The sequence below is a fragment of the Neolamprologus brichardi genome, chromosome 15, assembly GCF_056152115.1.
Source record: "Neolamprologus brichardi isolate AB-2024 chromosome 15, ASM5615211v1, whole genome shotgun sequence".
NCBI lineage: Eukaryota > Metazoa > Chordata > Actinopteri > Cichliformes > Cichlidae > Neolamprologus > Neolamprologus brichardi.
The window spans coordinates 14,409,453-14,430,330 of record NC_142118.1 but is presented as its reverse complement, the minus strand read 5'-3'; the positions used below and the strand labels follow the sequence as shown (position 1 = coordinate 14,430,330).

The 20,878-nt window shown below is 38.9% G+C and overlaps 1 protein-coding gene across 2 annotated transcripts; it reads left to right on the top strand.

Moving 5' to 3' along the window:
* Positions 1–1,561: 1,561 nt before the first annotated feature.
* Positions 1,562–20,400, top strand: pals1b (protein associated with LIN7 1, MAGUK p55 family member b). 2 transcript variants are annotated; one of them, XM_006792597.3, is made up of 14 exons: positions 1,562–1,777; positions 4,535–5,016; positions 6,898–7,106; positions 9,903–9,980; positions 12,718–12,837; positions 13,686–13,847; positions 14,721–14,798; positions 14,891–15,074; positions 16,482–16,550; positions 16,634–16,705; positions 17,264–17,425; positions 17,808–18,010; positions 18,279–18,389; positions 19,422–20,400. In XM_006792597.3, exons 2-14 carry the CDS (start codon positions 4,689–4,691, stop codon positions 19,596–19,598), a joined length of 1,953 nt encoding a protein of 650 aa, XP_006792660.2. In that variant the 5' UTR covers positions 1,562–1,777; positions 4,535–4,688; the 3' UTR covers positions 19,599–20,400. The 2 variants fall into 2 exon arrangements, with proteins under 2 accessions (XP_006792660.2, XP_087708378.1); XM_087852252.1 differs by lacking the exon at positions 1,562–1,777 and adding an exon at positions 2,995–3,085.
* The last annotated feature ends 478 nt before the right edge of the window (positions 20,401–20,878 follow it).

The following is a 20,878-nucleotide window of genomic DNA, read 5'->3' as shown; positions in this document are numbered from 1 at the left end:
AGACAAATTATGAAATTTTCTGCAACTGAATATTTCATTAATTTTGGTTGGTCTTCCTTGAGTTTGGCCTCATTGGCTCAGTGGGCATTATAACCTACAACTCTTGCACCAATTTTGAACATAACAATGAAGCTGAAAAAATGTAGTTGTTCACCAGCATCGCAATTCCATTACTTTTTATCATGGCTTTCCTTAGTGTGGTGCAAAGTGCTTCAGAAAGATGAGGAAATCTGTTTCTTGCACCCATCCTGATTTATTTCCACTACCAGTACTTCCTACTGGTCCATCTCTGACACAGTGGTCTGCATAATGTATGTGTGGGAACACAAACAGTGGAGGAATTGTGTTGCCAATGGCATTAACCGCATATACAAAAGCGACCAGTGAACCTCTCTCTGCTGATGTCTTTGCCCCAACTTGTTTAATATAAGTTAAAGTAATAGTGTGGTAAGTTGTAACATCTGCATTATTGTTACAACTAACCCAGACTGTTGCTGTTACAACTGACCCAGACTATTATAGCCATGAACTAGCTAACATTACAGCCAACGGCTAAAACATTAGCACTAAAGACCTACACAGGATATATCCCCATAGGCATACAAATAACATAATTTAAGTTTGATGAGTTTAACTGCAAAGCAGATAATGCTATTAGAAATGGAAATAAAGTAGAAAAACTTACTTTTTGGCATACAAATTACTTTTTTTCGTGTTAAATTGTCTGTGTTTGACAAAATGTGCTGATTTTTCACATGTGATAGCAGAACTGAGTTGGGCATGCACAGAATGAGTCACATCATTTGAAACTTAGCCCTGACTGGAGAAATTGGAAGTGTTACAACTGACCCACGTTACAACTATCCCCGGTCTCCCCTATTCACACCCGCTGGTCACTTTTTAGCTACAACTGTTCAGTTTCTTGTTTATGCAAATATCGTATTACTCAATCACATGGGAAAAACCACATTTAGGCGTTTAGACGTGGTCAAGCCTGCTGAGGTTAAAACCTTGTATCAGATTGGGCAAGAAATGGAGCATTATTTGTGAGTTTCCAATACGAATTTGGAAGAATTTAAAAATACAGTCTCAAAATTAGTGTTTTCTGAAACTATATCCAGTTTTATTTCTGTTTATATTCTAAAGGGTTTCACTTTTTTTCATTTATAGTGTGAATTATTAAAAATAAATGCATTTCTTTCCCTAACTGTTGACATTTTGTGATCTATCATGTGATTAAAAGATATTGATCTTATCTTTAATGTAAGAACAAAACGAAACAGTAATTTAGAACCTTGCTTTTCTGTCATGCAGTCTGCACATTTTCACACAAGTGAATAGTTGTATGTATAAACACAACATTTCAGCAAAGAAAACAAAATTAACCTTATTGTTGATTCCAGGACTTTTAACAGGGATTTTATGGGGCAAATTTTCCCTCTTACTCACTGCGTCACCGATCTAATCGGCTTCAAGTACATGGTGCAGTTCGGCAGATTGGGGGTCATTGCGTGCCTGACAAGGAGGGGGCGCTGTGGGGCGCAAGTGTTGCCACGGAGACGACTCAAAACAACAAGCGCAGTTCCACAGCAATGGCCACAAGTGTTCCCGACAGTGCCCGGACAAAACTCACAGCAGCGGCTGAACGTGGTTCTGTGAAGACCGGGAGACACGTCTTCCTTATCCTGCTCATACTTGTGTGAACAAATCACACGTTTTCTGAGCGACGGACAGTAAAATAATACGAAAATCTCATCCACTTCGCTCTTTTAAAGCGGTAAGTACACCGAGTTTGTTGCGGGACAGTTACCGTTAAGCTACGCAGTTAGCGGTACCATGCTACTAAGCTAAGTTCCTTGCTATTGTTACGTTAGCGCTTAACACTGATTAAAAATCCAATTTTACACTTTTAAATTAGGACCGCTGCTTATTCTAAGCGGATGTGGTACTGCTTTGTAGAAATGTGCTGCTACTTTTTAAAGTTGTACCAAACTACAAATTAATGTTTCAACCCAATAAGTAATATTTTGACACTGTAACTCCTTACAATTTGCCTGTTCCAGCTATCATGTCATATTTATCGTATTCATATTTTCAGTGAATTATGGATACTATGAACTGAAACTCATTTGTTTTATTTTATTTCTACCTTTGTTACTAACAAGACAGTTGGTGTCTCATTGGGAGTAGAAAGTAATTACAAGTGCTCTAAGAGCATTCACTGTGCAAATTTTAAAGTTACCAATTAACTAAGAAGCATTTTTGTGTCTTTATTTGCCTTTATTAGACATTTCACAGTATCTACTGTTATGCTGGAATGGTACAAGCCCATTTCCCATGTTTACTAGTTATTATGGAATCATTTGTAAGGCCATATAAAGAGAAAACTAGCCGAGAAAAAGCATGCCAGTGTAGGGTGCTATCCGCATTTTACAGTGAGTTGTAATACCTTATCCTCGGAGCAGGCTTTAACACTTTTGTTGCAAAATTATTATGTGCACCATGTTCACTTGACATACATTTTTCAGGACTTTTAAACTGCTCTCAGTAAGTAAATGCATCTGGAGTTGTTGTCAACATACATGACAAATATTCCAGGACTTGCTCAAAGTTAATTTCGGGGTGATAAGTTTAGCGGAGTCATAGTCTGAAAAACTAGGAATTCAGGGTGATTCACGATAACGTTTCCTATTTATTTGTGTGTGGTCATGGGATGTCCTCCTTCATAATGTTATTTTGAAAGGGTTTTATCTGTTTGGTGTTCCACTGTCACCTAAATCTTTTAGTAGGTAGGTGAGCTGATTTGAGCCATTTATCACTGTCTAATTTGGCATCAGTATTTATTTTCCCAGAAATATTTAATCCCTTGAGCAAATGTCTAACTGGAACCAGTGTTTTTTTGTTTGTATTGTCTTACTTGCTTATGTTTAGGTGGGTGGGTGAGTGGGTGTATGTGCGTGCGTGCCCATTCATGCTCAGTCTTCCACACAGGTATCCTGTCCCCTCCCAGCATCCCTCCTACTTCTGTTGTGGCCACCAAGCTAGGATGAGATCCCATGCTTAATTAAGCCCTTGGGAACAGATGGTACGCTGGCAGTCTTTGCTGTTTGTTAGCAGTACATCGCCACTCTAAACACAGCTAAATGCTTCCGTGAAGGAGGGGTTTGAGAGACAAGGCAATAGACTGCCAGCCGTAATTAGCTTTGAGAAGTAGGTAAAGGGGGGGGGGGGAGATTGCCATGTGGTGATGGGTGACGTGAGTATATGACTTACTACAAAAGAGAGGTGGCATTCAGCAACAGTTTTTGTTTATATTTATTTTATTGTTGCATGTAAAGGTTGTCTTAACTGCAAAGCCTTTGCAATAAGGTCAGGTGAACGCTTTCAAAATCAAGCTTTCAATCCTGAAATGTATTTAAGCCATAGCTGGTTGGATTAGCTATGCCACAATATGGTATTTACACAAACACATTATGTAAGATATCAAGACATGGTTTTGGCTTTCTACGTGTCCTGTTATAAAACACTTTCACTACTCACTTATTGAAAGTTTTTTGGGGGTTTTCTCATGAATTGACCAAAGCTTCATGTCTGCTGTACTACCAGAATCAGATGAATGCATGTTACGTCCTTAAAAGTAAATAAAGTAGCAGTTACTAAGTACATATATGTAACAGAATAATGGGCACCCATACATACAATAGAGTTGATTAAGTTTTTCAGGTGAGCAATTAGGGATAAGTGTAAACAAGCAAATGGCTGGATGGAGCTGCACTCAAGGGATTTTAATTGACTAAGGTTAAAAAGCCTTTCCTGTTAGGAGTTAGATTAGTGGTGAGATTGATGAGAGGACATAGGAGGCGGTGCTGGCACTGATCAACAGGCGACACAAAGTCTCAGCATGACTGAAATTTTGCAATGTGAGTAATTTGAGACGTTAAAGAACTTCAACATGACAAGTCTAGGCTGCTGAAACATCACAGATTCAGTATGAGGTTTACATGCCTGAGCAAGTTTTTTAGTAACAGAGTTATTCAGGTTCAGACGGCAACTTTTGAAACTGCTACTTAGTAGTAGCAGTCTAAAACAGTCCTATAACATATTCGTTTTACTGCAAAGTTAAGGTGAGGGGAAAACGATTTGAGAAACTAAGTAGGAAATCTTTGCATATTTAGTTTGAAAATAGGTCTAAATGATAAATTAATATTAAATAGTGTGTTTAAATCATAGTTTATATTACATGATCGTAGACTACATTAATAAGGCTTGCAAATGTTTCTATGGGTGTATTTTATTTCAAGTGTGAACAAATAAATGCTGAGAGCATATAACAACAACAACAAGAAACAAATCAAGATTTTCGTTGAAATATTTATTTATAAATTAAGTGACACTCTTTTTAATTTACAATCTGTAAAATTATAGAAAAAGTAAATGTGCTAGCAGCAAAGACCTCAAAGATATTTTAGAATTAAGCATGTAAACACTTAGAGGAAGTGTTTTAAACCTTTGAAACTTTCTGTTTGAATTGCAGGATGACAAATTACAGAAAAAGGGAAAAGGACTACATCTTCCACTGCTTCAGTATGGCCCCTGAGTTGAGCAGTCTCAGCATCAGTCCCTCCTAACACTCCAGCAGATCTCAGGAAACACTGGAGTGCTTTGAGCGGTACACTGCTGCAGCAGGGATGATCACATCCCATATGAACGGTTATGTGCAAGAGGCCTCAGGCCTGATCAAGAGCCACAGAGAGAGGGCCGTGGACTGTCCAGGGGATGAAAGCAGCCTTGTCAAATCTCCACAGTGCAGTGCCCACATGGAGAGGATCCAGCATTACCAAGAGGAGCTGAGAAAAAGGAGGGAAGAGGACAGCAGGTTGAAGCATGAAATTGACCTCAACTCTTCCCTAAGGCTCAAGAAGCTTTCGCAGAACCCTAAAGTGGGCATTGACAATCCCACCTTTGAGGGAAAGGAAAAGGCCACCAAAGACACATGTTCCCTGGATTCTGTAGTCGGTGAGTTAACAGGTGTGAAGTGAGAGATTGCAGTGAGGAAGACATGCTTGAAAGAATGGGATGTATGCATACTTAAGAAAAAAATTAGGTAAAACAGAAAGAATCAAACTAGTGACTAAACAGTGAAAGGGTAAATTGAAAGATGTTACTAAAGATGGTTGGTTTGGTGTCACTGATGTCCAGTTTCCACTGATTAGTTGAACCTATCCATCCATTCTCTTCCACTTATCCTTTTCAGGGTCGCAGGGTACCTATCCCAGCTACCATAGGGCAAGTGATTAGCTGAACCCAGCACAAAATTCATCATCATCATCATCATTTATTTATATAGCACTTTAAAAACACGCCTGGTAGACCAAAGTGCTGTACAATACAAATATAAATATGTAATAAAATAACAGAAACCAGACATAGCAATAAAATTAATAAAAAATAAAATAAAAATTCAGCATTCCAGGAAAAAAAATGTTGTTAGAAGAAGAGTGTATGGCATAATATGAGCGCACCACTATGGATCAACATGTTTTTTGTTTGTTTATGTTGAAAAAAGTGTCTTTGTTATATTTTCTATACAGTTTAAAGATCATTTAAAGTCATCAGTATATAGCTAAGATGCACTCAGTGATCATGATTTATGTAGTATGAGCCTTATTTTAGTGGGTAAAATACAAATTGTTAAAGTAATTTTTTTCAGCCCATACTCTAATGTATTTATAACAGCAACAACAACAGTAATAATAATAATGAGGATAATATTATTTTTTATCACAGCTGGACAGAAACAGTGTGATTTTCCTGGGAAGTAACTTTCACCGGGTCTTCAGGGTGTTATCTTTTTTTTTTCACAGACAGTGTCTGTGTACCTTGACCTGTCTAAGACTTTGGTTTGACAGAGCCTTGCTGTGGTATAATAAAGTACACACAATATTCTGTAGCATTAGTTAAAAGTTTCTATTATTTCTTTACTATATAAATACTTCAGATGATATTGGTGTCAAGCTACTTTTTAGCACGTTCAGTTATAAAATCTAATTTTAGTCAGTAGTAAATAATAATAAACATTACTCTAGACTGTAAACTATTTCATGAACGTTGTCCAAGAAAATATGAAGTGAAAAAAAAAAGGATGCCACAAAATGTATTCTTACTATCTCCCATATTAAATCTCCGGTGTAAACACTGTAGCAACTACTGAACTGAAATAAAGGTTGACTAAAAATAAAGACTCATAGATAACTAGTGGCCTGGGAGCAAATTTCTGGACCTCCACAGCAAGATGTCTAATTATTGTTTTGATTTTTGCTCCCTAATGTTTTCTTATGCCATGACTCCTGAAGATTGCACTGCTAATCTTAAAAATTTCTGCCTTACTTACTGAAAGTAAACAACTATTCATTTAGCAGAAGCATACTATGTACAGTATGCACGGTGGCTTTGCAGCAGAGGTGGCTATTACCTTTGAAAGCAGTGGAGCAAAATCAGCTCTAGTTCCACTAAAATTAAAGTAATTATGCCTCTGAAAATGATTTAAAATGTCTAAATATCAACATATTTTGTACATGACTTAGAAATAACATGTTTTAAGAGCAACAGACAGCTTGTGTGCTGCAGTACTAAGGTTGTAGATCTATGTGTGATATAGCTAGAGATTACCCTGGGCCAAATACAGAATGTGCTAGTGGAAAACTTTGATATACAGGTATAAGACTTAGAATTTAATTGCAGTACGAAGCTATGCTGCCAGAAAAGTAAACCTAGAAGACAAACAATGAGGAAAATTTTAAACTTAAAGGACTAAAAGCTAAAGTCCCGACTTTTCCTCGGCATTGCCTCTGTATACCTCGGCATTGCCCCTACTCACTGTCTGTGATTCTTTCTCAGAGCTGGAGGAGTTGCTGCAGACTCTGAAGTGGGTGCAGCACTGCTTGACTGATGCTCAGAGCCAGCAGGATGTGGAGCTTATAACGCAGCTCCTCACTAAGGAAGACTTCAGGACTGCCTATTCAATATACAGCACTGTGTCTCAGCAGATGAGCAGAGTCAGTCCCACCTCCCCCCTTACATCACAAGCTCAAGACCTCTGCCTGGAGGTATGTGGGATGATCATTTTCTAGTTGTTTGTTACGGCTGAAACTTTGGCAATACTAATATATTTGTAGATGAAGCTGTCCGCAGTCTTGGGTTGAGAATAATGAAGCCCTCACTTTAATTATTTGAACCACGTCACAAAACCAGTTTAGTACTTCATTAGTCCAAGGGTGGCCTCTGCAGAGGTTGCATTTTATGCATAAAGGCAAAAAGGCACTCGGGCTGCAATTCCTAATTCCTAATTCCTTGGACCCTTTCAGTTTATATTTGCTTTCAAAGCGCATATGTGAGTAAAGCAACTGAGCAAACTCAGTGAAGTGTGAAAAATCTTTGCTCGAGGTGATGATTAATTCAACAAAGCTGCCCAAAAGACAGCCATGCCAGTCTGAATAATTATGAAATGTAAATTGTCTTGCGGTTAACAAGGTGAGTCAAAACAAAAATGAGGGATATGTGAGATCCAGGCTGCGCATAAAAATTGAGTGAGCTGCCAACAAAGGAGATTCAAGAACGTTAATATGACAATTAGGTTGAAAAGTGGATGATATAACAGGGAAATAAAGGAGGAAGGTGTGAAGGTGTATTTCAGGTTATTTGTAAATATAAAAAATAATGAGTGTTTTTTAACTAATTTTTTTTATTTTTATACCTTTCATCGGGTAGTTGCTGTTTTCTATTTAAATAACAGTTTACAGTGCCTGTAGAGCTGCAGTACAGAAGGTGACAGAGAGCAACAAACCAATTCAATCTTTAGGTTTGAGTAGGTGGTAATCTGCCACACCTGAATTCCTTGTTGACAAAACACCAGCTGGTCTCTGCTGAAGCAAAGCAGCAGTAATTGATTTGTGTCCCAGCAGAACTGAGCCTCTGCACACAGTGTTCAAAATAGAGCCTGTCACACAGAACAGACCTTGTAGAAAGACTGAAATTCTGATGTGGTTTGCCATGAAACACATAGAAGCTCTGTATATCTGTGACAAGTTACACCCACAATAGGCACTTCATTAGGATTAGTGTCAACTTGTGATAGGTGTAACATGAAAGAATGTAATGGAGACTTTTCAGGACATTTAGACTTGTTCAGTGTGATGTTTAGCTGATGGCTAGATGTGTAATAGTACAACTTGTGTCAACAAAACAGACTGTGAGCTGTGTAGAGTTCATTCAAAGGCCAGCAAGCAGCACTGCAACAGAATTGCTATTCCAGTCATGACAGGAGTGGTTTGAAGATAAAGAGGCTGGGTGTGATGATCTGTTTTGCCTCACGCACACAGCACATTGTCTTCCCGTGTACAGTAAATCAGTGTGCGCACCCATCCGCCGGGCCAGCTCCCGAAGCGCTTATCAGTGCATTAAAGTTTGAGCTGCAGCATGTCTAAACTAAGTGGCTGTTCTGTGTGACACTCACTTTGACCACTGGGTAAACTAATCTCTCGGCAGCCTTTGATGCTGGCTGAGCAGTGCAGCGCACTGCGGGAAGGAAGCCAGGATCTGGGCGGCCAGAAAAAGAAACTCCAGCAGCTTACAGCAGCGTGGGCCGCGGCGCCGCACCACTAAGGGGGGAAGGGAAAGTGCGTCACCTTGTTAGTGAGAGCTTTGATTAGTGTAACGGATGAACTAAGCTCCAAACAAGAGAAGAAGGGGAAGAAACAGAAGGCCAAAATAATTAGTGATTATTCATTGAAGAGTCCAAAGCCACAGCCACTGCATTGTTTCATGAAATTACAACACAAGAGCCAAAGGATTAAAATGGAACAGAGAGAAAGAGAGGAAAGAAAGAAAACTGGAACATTTTTTGACAGGCTGGAAATCGACCAGAATTTTGACATGCTGCCGTTCAGATCAGGGATTTTCCAGTCCCCAGTGCTTGTTAAATTTGGTGAAACACAAAGTTCGCACATTATAAACACAGGATGAAACTTGCATTTAACAAGACTGTATGTAGAGCAGTTTTCTGCACGGAATTCGAACTCCCGCTGTGAGTTACATGAGCGGTTCCAAATTAACTCTGTGTGAGGGACCTATGTTTGTGTGCACTTTGAAAGATATACTTTTCCCCCCCAAATGTTTGGAATTTCTTGTGTTATACATAGATCACTTCAAAAATGTTATTTGTCTTGCAGTTTTCTTGGGAAAACATTTCTTCCATGCCACAGGCTTGTTACCAGATTGTGCCACTAGCATGGTTTTTATGGTGTACGTGGGTTTAGGATGGGAACAGTTTAGCATCTAAACTTCATATAGATATTTACAGTATGTATGTTTTGGTACCCAGACAGCAAAACAAGTGAAGGTCACAAAATGAAAGAGCTACATTTGTAAAATATGATACAACAGGGCAGATTCAGAAAATAATGTCCATGACAATGGTGATAGTCATTAGTTGAAACCTTTCATGCACATTTTACTTATATATTATTCATCATAGGGTTCTACTCCTATGCATAAAAAGTTAGACCCCTTAGCTGTACAGTAAGGAGAAGACCATGGAACTATCAAGTGTTTGCTTTCAGATGTTAAACTATGAAAGAAGAACTAACCTTGTAAAGTTAGTAAATAGGATACATAATTATCCTTGAGGTCTACATTTGATATCTGTTAATTTGATAAAGGGGGATTTAACTTTCTAACTTTACTTGGATTCTTGTGACTTGTTAGATGACTTAAAAGTCATCTTATAAAAGATTAAGAGGTTGATTGTCCCTATTGTGTTAAAAGTTTTTAATTAGCCGTTGACAGTTTAGCTCTTGACATTATCTTGAATTATTTTACTGTGGTGTGTCTCTGTTTCTCTTCAGGTACAGAAGATTCTCCAGTCCAGCCAACATAAGGAGGGTTTAGAGCTCAGAGCTCTGCTCACCAATCCTCATCTAAAGGTCAGAGATCAGCCTCCCAGCCATGAGCTCTCCTTACCCGCAATTTTATTATAAGGCAGCACCATTGAGGCCGAGAAAGCCTGCAGAACCTTTTGGGCCAACTCATTTATTTAGTTAATATTCTGATAATTGCACAACTGGAAATATAATTAATGTTTTACTGGACTCTTTCCAAAAGGCTAATTGTTTTTCTTGCACCTTCCACTAGGATGTCAGAGGTCCTAGTGGAAGTATAGAATATGCCAATAAACCATAAGACTTGGCTGCCTACCAGCTCAGAGACAGTTGGACAGTTTTACATCTCTGTTGCTGTCATATGCACTTTATTAGAAGGTGAAATAGGGCCCTTTCTCTTGAATGAAAGATATAGAGGTCAGGCTCTCCATCATTACAGCCACAGGGTTATGAAATGGATGGAATTTACTGTTTTGATCAAGGACACTTGGCCAGGGCGGATGGTTATTAAAGACCTTAAATCCTCTATGACATATTAATTCTAAAACTGTTATTTTTAGCTGTTATTCAGTGTGTGTGTGTGTGTCAGCCTTTTTTTCAAGATCAACTTGTCCCTCAAGCAGTTTAAATTAGCCATTTGGTGTGTTGTTCATCCACCTCCTTTAAATTAATTTTTTTAATTAAATTAATTTTTTAATAAAGGTTATGAAAAATTAGGCTTGTTATGCTAGTTTATTTTTTACACATTTTTACTGAGCACAACCATAGGTTTTAATAGAGATGTGTAGTATTGTTGAAGCAGTAGTGTTTTGGTGAGCTTTCCTGCAAGGAGTACAAACACTGAGCTCAAGCTTTAGCACTTTATGCTCATGTGTCCAAACACTCCCTCCTCCGGTCTGTTCAAGTTGCAGAATATACCATCACTTTCTTTGACATGTCAGTCCTGCCCATCTCCACTCCCACCTGTTTTGAGCCATTCACCAACCCAGTATCCATATGTAGTCTCCAGCGGGGTATTTACTCATCAATCATATTTGCAGGGAGGGATGAGCTCAGAAATTAGATGCCAGCCTCTAACTATGTTTTGCCGCTGTAATAAATCATTTTAAACTGGAGTTGTCTCACTGAAATTAGCACTAATGATGTCAGACAAATTGAATTTGTTTAAAAAAAAAAAAAAAAAGGACCATTCTGGCACATGCCTACTTGTTATGAAGGGACACTTAAAATTTAAACTTAAATGTGGCAATATGAGTTTAGGTATATGTAATTTGTAAATTGGTGAAATGCTGTATCTGTCCTTAAATTACACATATGTAATTTTGAGCAACCTTCTTGTCAGACTGCTTAAAGAGCTTTTTTTATCCACTGTTTGTGACATGGCTACAGATCAACATAATGAGGTCCGACTTGTCCGTAACCCGTGTAGTAATGACCTTACAGTACACTGCCAAAGGCTGCTGCTAGCCTAGCTGACCAACTGGACAATTAAGATGCCCCTCTCTCGTGTGCTGCTTTTTTCATCTTTACAGAAACATTAGCATTGCAGTTGACAAAGGCCACTCCCACAGCTCTGTTTTAAAAGAAAAACAAAATAAAAAAACATTACACGCTTCATTTTGGGTAACCCCTGCAGCATTAAATTGGGAGTTTTTGTTTTAAGAAATTGGTGTGTCAACGTGAAAAGAACAACAGAAACTGCATTTATTTGATGCTGCATGACACTCTGCCTTTGTCAGTTTAGACTAAAGTGACTCCTCTGTAGGAAAAAATGAAGCCACATTATCAGGCTGTCACCGTCTATTAGCGAGGCACTAAGGTGAGAAAAGACCCCAGGTGCGTTACTCTGCTATGATTTTTATGGTTGAGGGTCTTGACAGAGGAGCGCCACGGGGTCTGATGTTTGACCCAGATGACCGTGTGAAGCATCGCAATCTCCCACCCCCGATGCCGGTTAACCCCTCCACTGAGTTGGAACCGTGTAGCTGGCAGGGGCAGAGTGATGAGATGTGAGCCTGCCTTGTGGCACAGAAATTGGAACAGATTATGCTGGTTTCTCTGCAGGGAGCAGAGGCTCACATGAGTCACCCTGTAGTACAGGTAAACAGCTTCATGTGAAAAACTAATAGAGACATGTGAGAGAGGAGCAGGGCCCCCTCAAGTCCCCTTGTCTCCCTCTCATTGTTTTCTGGGACACCATTTCCTCGGGAGCAGTCCAGCCAAAGGTGTTTGATGATTGATGGCCGTGCATTTTGACTCCTAAATGCAGGGCAGAGTAAGATGGATTGCGTGTATGCCAAAGCTTAGCCCGGCCTCTGCTCTCTCAGGTCCCCTCTGCTGCAGGATAGAGAAACTAATTTGGACCGACGGTTATTAATCGTGGGGTACAGAGCACTTGTCACAATAAATGATATGAAGGAGTAATATCTGTATTATTTCTGGCTTAGAGGTGGGTTTGCTGACTGGTCTTGTTAAAAAAGATTGGGTGGCAGGATGCTTCTGCTTGCAGGTGCATGTCAAAGGGGTCTGGAAACTTGTTTGGTATCACTTCGTCTTTCATCATTTTACATTAAAAAATCACAGCCGTGAAGAATTTGATTAAAACCGTATAAGATTTATGATCATTTTATTTCCCATGTCAACTGCTATAGAACGCAGCATCCTTTGTTTCTTCTCAAGTCCTCATTTATTCCTTTCACACTTTATTTTTGTTCATTACATGTTTGTATATTTCTGCATGATCATACTCTTTCTCTACAATATATGTGTGTTTGCATTGCAGGCACTGATGCAGGCCCATGACAGCGTGGCAGTGCAAGAAATGGCAGAGGAAAGTGTGACCCAGTACCTTGGAGAGACGGTTAAATTAGTGCGGCTGGAGAAGGCCAGAGACACTCCACTGGTGAGATGTCATCTATTTTTTTTTTGGTTGTATCTGCAAAGAAAGAATGAGAAACATGGTAACAAGGATAGTCAATCATAATTTATTGCAACTCAACCCATAAAAATTAGCTATGTCATAAAAATGCCTCACCTGATTTCATTTTTGCTAGTGTTCCTTCAAGATTATCTCCTCATATGTCTCTGCGCTGCTTCTTACTTTGAGTTCACTGTCTGAAAGTCTCATTCTGACCAGTTGCACATGTGCATCTGTGATTTCATCATGGATTGTAAACTGCTTACTTTCAGTAGTGTACATCAGCTTCTCTGTCAACCTGACCCTACGTCATCAGTAGAGAAGAGAACAGATACCAGATGGTAGTTTTCAGTTGAGCCCACAATACCACTCCCAAAGGTGGCTCATCATGTTAGGAATGCAAGCAAGGTATACTAATCCTTTTAATATTAAATGTAGAGTAGAGTACTATAACATCCTTTGGCCTCTAAGGGAGAATAGTTAGCAGAAATTACTTAAGCCATGTCTTCATGCACCAGTACATAGTCATCATTAACTACCTGCCCTAGCTCCCACATATGGTTCTCCTTTGACTCTGGTTTCCTGTGAAATGAGGATGGAATTGGAAGGGTTGTTGCATTCAAACTGTGGAGGAGAATGAGTGCCTGTCAGCCTGAGTGTCACATATCCAATGGGAATGAATTGGAAATAACAGTGGTGGTCGCATTTCTTTGTATTCACACCCGTTCCTCTCCTTGTGTCTTCAGACTTCTGTCTTTGCTCAGTGTAAGGTCTTTTTCTTGTTATGCCATCTGTACAAACTTTGTAAGTGTGTGTCTGTGCATGGTCATCAGGGTGCAACAGTACGTAATGACATGGACAGTGTGGTGGTGAGCCGTGTTGTAAAGGGCGGAGCAGCAGAGCGGAGTGGCCTCCTCAGTGAAGGAGATGAGATCCTGGAGATCAACGGGATTTCTATCCGTGGGAAACACGTCAATGAAGTCCACGACTTGCTGGTAATTATAAGTGCTCTTTTATTTTTCACAGCAGTTTGTTTTGTTTTGTTTTAATAATGGCACAAAGTATTTCAATACGGTGACATGAAAAGGTATTTGTCCCATTTCTGATTTCTTTTTTTTTATATTTGTCCCCCATAAATGTTAAATTAATCTTAAACGTCAGCTCATCAAACAGATTTTAAGATCAAAGATGGATAAAAGTTAATCCAAGTAAGGATTACTAAGTGTGGCTGAATTAAAATAATTCTGCAAAGAAGAAAAGGCAGAAATTCCTCCACAGCGATGTGACTTATTGCCAGTTATTGATTACAGTTCTTGCTGCCAAGGGTGCCGCAACCAGTTATTAAATGGGTAGATTTTATTTCCCTTAATAAATTAAATAATCAAAAATAAAAACTGCAGTTTGTATTTCTTCAGGTTATCTTTGACTACTATTAACCCTTTAAAGCCAAGCGGATCATATTTGATACATGTGTTTTTGTGAGTTTTTGAGACTTCTACATCATCAGTGTGACTTTTTTTTACCCCCAAAAGATGATAGAAATTGCATGACACACTTTTAATCACTAAATTGCGAAAATATTGCTGCTACCTGGACACTTTGTTTGTAACTTTAATGTCACTCACAGAGAATATAACTTTTAGAAAAAAATTTATTATCAAAAAATAATATATTTTTTTTAAAGAGTTAACATATAATTCTTATTAATAGATAAAATAATGTTACTGCTAAAAAAAATTTTGTTTAGGCAAATTGAATTTCAAGCTGTCATTTAAAAAAAGATATGCAAATGATAGTTGTTTGAACTAAGTGCGCTCTCAGAATATAAAATCCATCCATCAATTTTTTGCAATTCATGTTTTCCACAGCAACAAATGCATGGCACTCTGACCTTCCTCCTCATCCCCAGCTCTCAGATTAAACCTGCCCCGCACAGACAGACTGTGGTAAGTATCTTATGGTATGTGGCCGTATGTGCGCGAGATGGCCTGTCTGCATGCGTGCAAGAGTCCTTTACAATGTAAAACCCTGTCCTCAGATGCACGTGCGAGCGTACTTTGACTACGACCCGTCTGATGACCCCTTCGTGCCGTGTCGAGAGCTGGGCCTGTCCTTCCAGAAGGGAGATATACTCCATGTCATCAGCCAGGATGACTCTAACTGGTGGCAAGCCTACAGGGATGGAGATGAGGAAAACCAGCCCCTGGCTGGACTCATTCCAGGTAGAAGTCAGACCGGAGCTGAATGTCATTATGAAGTTTATTGCTTAACAAGGACAGATAATAACTGCAAGGACATAATGCTGCATAATATTTACAAATACCTATAGTTGTGATGTCATACACACAGCATGGAGTAAGAAAAGACTATATTAAAAAACCCTACATCGTATTATATTTTAAAATATACATGCTGTTTTTTTAATACCTTTTGCAATGCACAAGGCTCAAATGTGTAAGAGGAGGAGCAGTAAAATGTTATTTAATGTTAAGCTCCTGTTTTGGTATGAGTAGCTCTTTTTTATTTATTCTTTTCTCTTTCCCCTCACACCCCAACCATCTGTGGCAGATGGCTGCCCCTCCCTGAGCCTGGTCCTGTTGGGGGTTTCTTCCTGTTAAGAGGGGGTTTTTCCTTTCCACCATCGCAAAGTGCTTACTCATAGAGAACGTTTAATTGTTGGGGTTTTCTCCAGAATACTGTAGGGTCTTTGCCTGAAGCTTTGTTGTTGTTGTACTTTGGCGCTATATAAATAAAACTTAATTGAATTGTATATATTTTTGTGGTCGGGTTAAACGGTCGGTCAGTAAGCACAAACAAAATGCTACGTGGAAATGTCTACATTAAGATATGAAATTATATAACTTGGGTAGATTTATTGATTATTAATCATTACTAGATGTACTGAGTATCATCTATAATGGAAAAGCAACACAAAAAATTGGAGCCCGTATATGGATATATGCAAAGCGAATACTATTTGTGGGGTTACACGCTTAAAATTGCCAGAAAGAATAACTGTGACACTGCCTGTAGCGTACACACATAATTAATTCACATCGTGGTAACAACTTCTTCCCTTTTTTTTCTTTTTTGCAAGAGCTTCTTAATTCCAAAATGGCAGATTTCTGAGAGATGATACATGAAATAAAATCTTTAATAATTAATACATGGGCTACATAGGAGAGCTTCTTATAAAATAATGATAAGCCAGTAATGTGCTCGACCCCTTCTAGTAACTGGAAACCCAGTCTCAGAAGAGTACTTGAAAGTGACTAATAGCTAATCTGGCACTACTACCCTGGCAGGAATCAGCATCCATCTGGCACGTCAAGCAGATTAAAGCAAACACCTGAGAATTATTTGTGATTACTTTCTGACCTAGGCCTTGTTGTGGTGGGACGAAAGAGAGGGTTAAGCACTGGAAATGGAAAGCGGGCCATCTTTTTGTCTCCCCCTCTTTAGGTAGAGAAAGAAAAACAATAGTAGTCTTGCAAAAGCTTAGGATTTGTAATATTGGTGGTTTCTGGCCACTTAGTAATCGTCCAGTCTAGGCACAAATAATGTTCCAGTATAATAGAATTTATATAAATTACTAATAACTGTCTGTATGTTGTATCTTTTTTTTTTAGGTAAGAGCTTCCAGCAACAGAGAGAGACATTAAAGAAAACTCTAACAGACAGAAGTCGAGAGCAGCAAGGTAAGAAGAAGTTAACGTGCTCAGCGTCTTTTAACAGTCTTGTGATAATTTGCCTTTTAAAGCAAATTTCTTTGTAATAACAGGGAAGAATTGGTACCCAAAGAAGAGTAAGAAACAGAGGAAGAAGAGCACGTCACAGTCCAGCAAAAGTACAGGTAAGGCTTTCTTCTCTTGTGTGGCTCTTCAGTGGTTTGAGTAATAATCCCATTTAAAAGTGGGCTCTGGTTACAGTCTTAACCCAGTGTCGCTCTGTCTTTATCACACGAGAAAGACCACTTCCACACCAGAGCTGACACGTCTCGTCTTTCTCACTTCAGCTTGATCAGACTTGGTGTGTCTCCGGTCAGATTAGTCCTACCCTCACAGACAGGATCAGAGGGAGCACGAACAGGTGACCAGCAGGTGCCTAAATGGCTTGGAGGAACCTGTGCTGTGATTGGCTCACACATAGAAACACAAATATTCACTAAGTGGCACACATACTGTTCTAATGAACCTGATCCACGGCTAAAAGTGGCAGACTGTGAGCCATGAGGGTCAGATATGAAGCACTGTGGGGAAAAAAACTTTACTCAAACACTGTAAATTTATTGATCTCTTAGTCCCATGCATCTTTCTATCCTCCACAGAGAGGTCACAGGTCAGTCCAAGAGCAGTAATTTGGTATGTAGGTCAGGGATGTTTCAATAACCCCTCCCACGCTGTCTCCTCAGACTACGATGACATCCTGACCTATGAGGAGATGTCGCTCTATCACCAGCCTGCCAACCGCAAACGCCCCATAGCTCTGATCGGCCCAACAAACAGCGGTCACGATGAGCTGCGCCGGAGGCTTCTTTCCATCGAACCCGAGAAGTTTGCTGTCGCTGTTCCACGTAAGTCTCCGCTTGGTCAAAGCAACAGAGCCCAGAGCGAGGCGATGTGAAATGTTAATCACAGACCTCAGATGATGAGCAGAACGTGTTTCTGGTGTTCAGTAAAGAAGTGAAACCATTTAACTTATCACATAATGCACAACTGTTTGTCACACAGATAAATAAATAAATAAATATATATATATATATATATGTCTATATATATATATATATATATATATATATATATATATATATATATATATATATATATATATATATATATATATATATATATATATATATATATATATATATATATATATATATATATATATATATATAGACAACTTAAAGCTCAGAAAATGTAAAACAGTTATATCTGTCCTTCTTAACGGCTCAGATACAACCAGGAGCCCGAGGATACATGAGCGGAATGGGCGCGAGTACCATTTTGTAACTCGTTCTGCCTTTGAAGCCGACTTGGCGACAGGGAAGTTCATCGAATCGGGGGAGTACGAGAAGAACTTGTACGGCACCAGCACAGACTCCGTCCGACACGTCATCAACTCTGGACGCATCTGTCTGCTCTGCCTACACACAAGGGTAAGAGACCTCGTTACTGTCCAGACACTAACATGTTAATTACAAAGCCCGTTAGATCCTCCCTCATCTGTGATCTTAACCACTGTGGCCCTGCCAGAACATAATGACCCCTTTTCATTTCCTCAACATAAGTCTTAATCCTGTCTAAGCCTGATCAAAGCTGAAATAACACATTTGAAGACACCATATTTAATCTGTTTTTTTTTCCTTGTGTTGCTCTTTCCATTCATTTTGTTTCTTTGTGCCTTGATTTTTTTTCTTCTGTCAGTCACTGCGAGTCCTGAGATCCTCCAACCTTAAGCCATATGTGATCTTCATAGCTCCTCCTTCTCAGGAGCGACTACGCACCCTGCTGGCCACAGAGGGGAAAACACCAAAGGTAAATGCTGACCAGCTCAGAAAAGAAAACATAGTTCAGGCAGAGCAGGGAATGACCATTATTTACTCACATATATTGCATAAAAACTGGTCTCTAACTCACAGAATCGCCATGAGATAAGATGCACACAAACCAAACAAAAGTGAAATTGTGTGTAAACACAAAGGCAGAAAGGGGCATTGTTTCATCAGACATGGAGAGCAGTACATAGTCCTGTTTATAAATTGCATACACTGTTAGCTCAATTCCCAATCCCAGCTTTAGTCATGAATTAATCTGGGTAATTTTGCTTGTGAAAAAAGACTCTTTAGACCATAAACTCTTAGACAAAATTATGACTAAAGAAGTAGAGAAAAGGAAAGGTGTTTGGTTTAATGGTCTCAGAAACAACCAAGCCCACACAAACGCTTTGTGACTGTTTGTCTGTGAAAAGCGCTTAATTAATAAATAAATTTTACTCACTTTACTAAATAAAATGACATCATCACATCATCGGCTTTTCAAAAGTCTGTCAGCACAGCACCGGTCTTTGAAGTAGTGCCGGCCAAGATGATGATATAAAAATAAAAATGGATCAAAAAACAAAAACAAGATCTCATCCTTTTCATTTATGTGTTAACTTATAGAGAGAAAAGAATTTATAGCATCATCTGAATAGAAAGGCAAATCCGTTTTATTATTTTATGAAGAACAAAAGGTGATTCCATAATAAAAAAAAATGCCTTTTTTAATTATTTTAAATTTTATCACGCTATTTTTGACTTGAACTTCATAACAGACTTACTCTTAAAAAAAATGTGTGTACATGGTGTGAAGTACACATGACACATTCTTATAGATCGCAGTTAATATGTGGGGAAAAGTCCCAGGCACGTTTTTATGTGTGTACATGTATTGGATCCAAATTTAGATATAAAAATCAGTAAATAAACATTGCCTCTGTTCATGAAGACTGCTATTGAGAATGAAGACACGTGATAATAAGAGTCACTACTGCAGTTTCTTGAACTGATGTCCATGTCCTGTGCACAGCCGGAGATGCTGAAGGAGGTCATTGAAAAGGCCCGCGAGATGGAGCAGAATTTCGGCCACTACTTTGATGCGACCATCTTGAACATGGATCCAGACCAGGCTTTCCACGAGCTGCGCAGGCTGATAGATAAACTGGACACTGAGCCCCAGTGGGTGCCCACGTCCTGGCTGTGTTAGAGGTCACTGTGTCCCAGCACCATGAGTCGAAGGACGTAAACAGAAGACTGGAGAGTGAAAAACGAACCAAGGACGGTTGGTAAACTGTCACTGGAATTTGACTTGCACATTTTCCTCGATTGTAGAGGAGGTGATCGTTACAGGGATGGACTCAATTTTAATCTTTGATTTTGTTGTCGGTGTGTGTCTGTTGGTGATTTTTGTTTCTCTGTTGATCTCAGTTTTATGCAAAGTCATTTATCAACAAAATAGAACCATTTCTATTCTATGCTTAATAGTTATTTATAACTGTACATACATATTTTCTAGACCAAAGAATCAAGTGTTTTACTGTTACAGTTTGTGTGTGGGAGAGTCTTTATGTGTTGGATTTTAATTGACTCCCTAATGAAGCAGCAGATCAGAAACTCTTTAGGTACCAAACAGAAGAGAAGCATCAGTGCTTTTTGCAGGGCATCGTCTTCCACTCAGAAGTGCAGGAGAGAGATCTGCTGTAATCTGCACAGTTTGGAGGTACTTCCATTGTCAGTATTTTATTTTGTGTCTCATTTTATGATTTTACGCTGTGATAACAAACCACTGTAGCTGGTTGTCGTTACAAACAGTAATGCTGCTAAGTACTGCCGAGTTTCTGGTTTTGTTTTTTTTGTTTTTCTATCAGTATTGATAAGAGCTGTTATCAGTTAGTGTGATTCCAACAAATACTGTATTGATTCTTTGCAGTTCATTTGCAAATTCATAGGCACAATTTTGTGCTCATGAATTGTTAATAAAATAAAACACATGTGAACAAGTCACATATTTTGTCTGGCTTTTATATCGAAGAGAAGGTTTTCTTTTTATCTTTTCTGTAGTTCTGAGTTTTCATTTCAGTTCAGATTCCAGGTTTGGTGGTTTGAGTTTAGCTTTTAATGTTTGAGAATTTTTAGTTTTTGTTTTCAGTGTTAGTTTTATTTTTTATATGGTTATATTTGGGTATTTGTCAAGACAAGATTTTTCAGAAGTTCAGAAAATATACATTGAGCAGCCACCTTGTTAGATACACTTGTACCTGGTTTGAATGAATGGTCTAAACCAGCGGTCCCCAACCTTTTTGTGCCATGGACCGGTTTATGTCCGACAATATTTTCACGGACTGTCCTGTAAGGTGTGGTGGATAAATACAACAAAATAAAACCAGTACCAGTACCAGAAAAAGAAGATTTATTCCTAACACATGGGAAAAGACCCAGGGAAACAGAGTTAACGATAATAACCCTGAAAACCATAAATTTTACACC

What these genes read in the sequence shown, in the direction of transcription:
- pals1b (XM_006792597.3), top strand. Translation starts at nt 4,689, where the DNA reads ATGATCACATCCCATATGAACGGTTATGTGCAAGAGGCCTCAGGCCTG. An exon ending in CAGAAGTCGAGAGCAGCAAG is followed by an intron (nt 16,551 to 16,633) that starts GTAAGAAGAAGT and finishes TTGTAATAACAG; the next exon opens with GGAAGAATTGGTACCCAAAG. An exon ending in TGCTCTGCCTACACACAAGG is followed by an intron (nt 18,011 to 18,278) that starts GTAAGAGACCTC and finishes TTCTTCTGTCAG; the next exon opens with TCACTGCGAGTCCTGAGATC.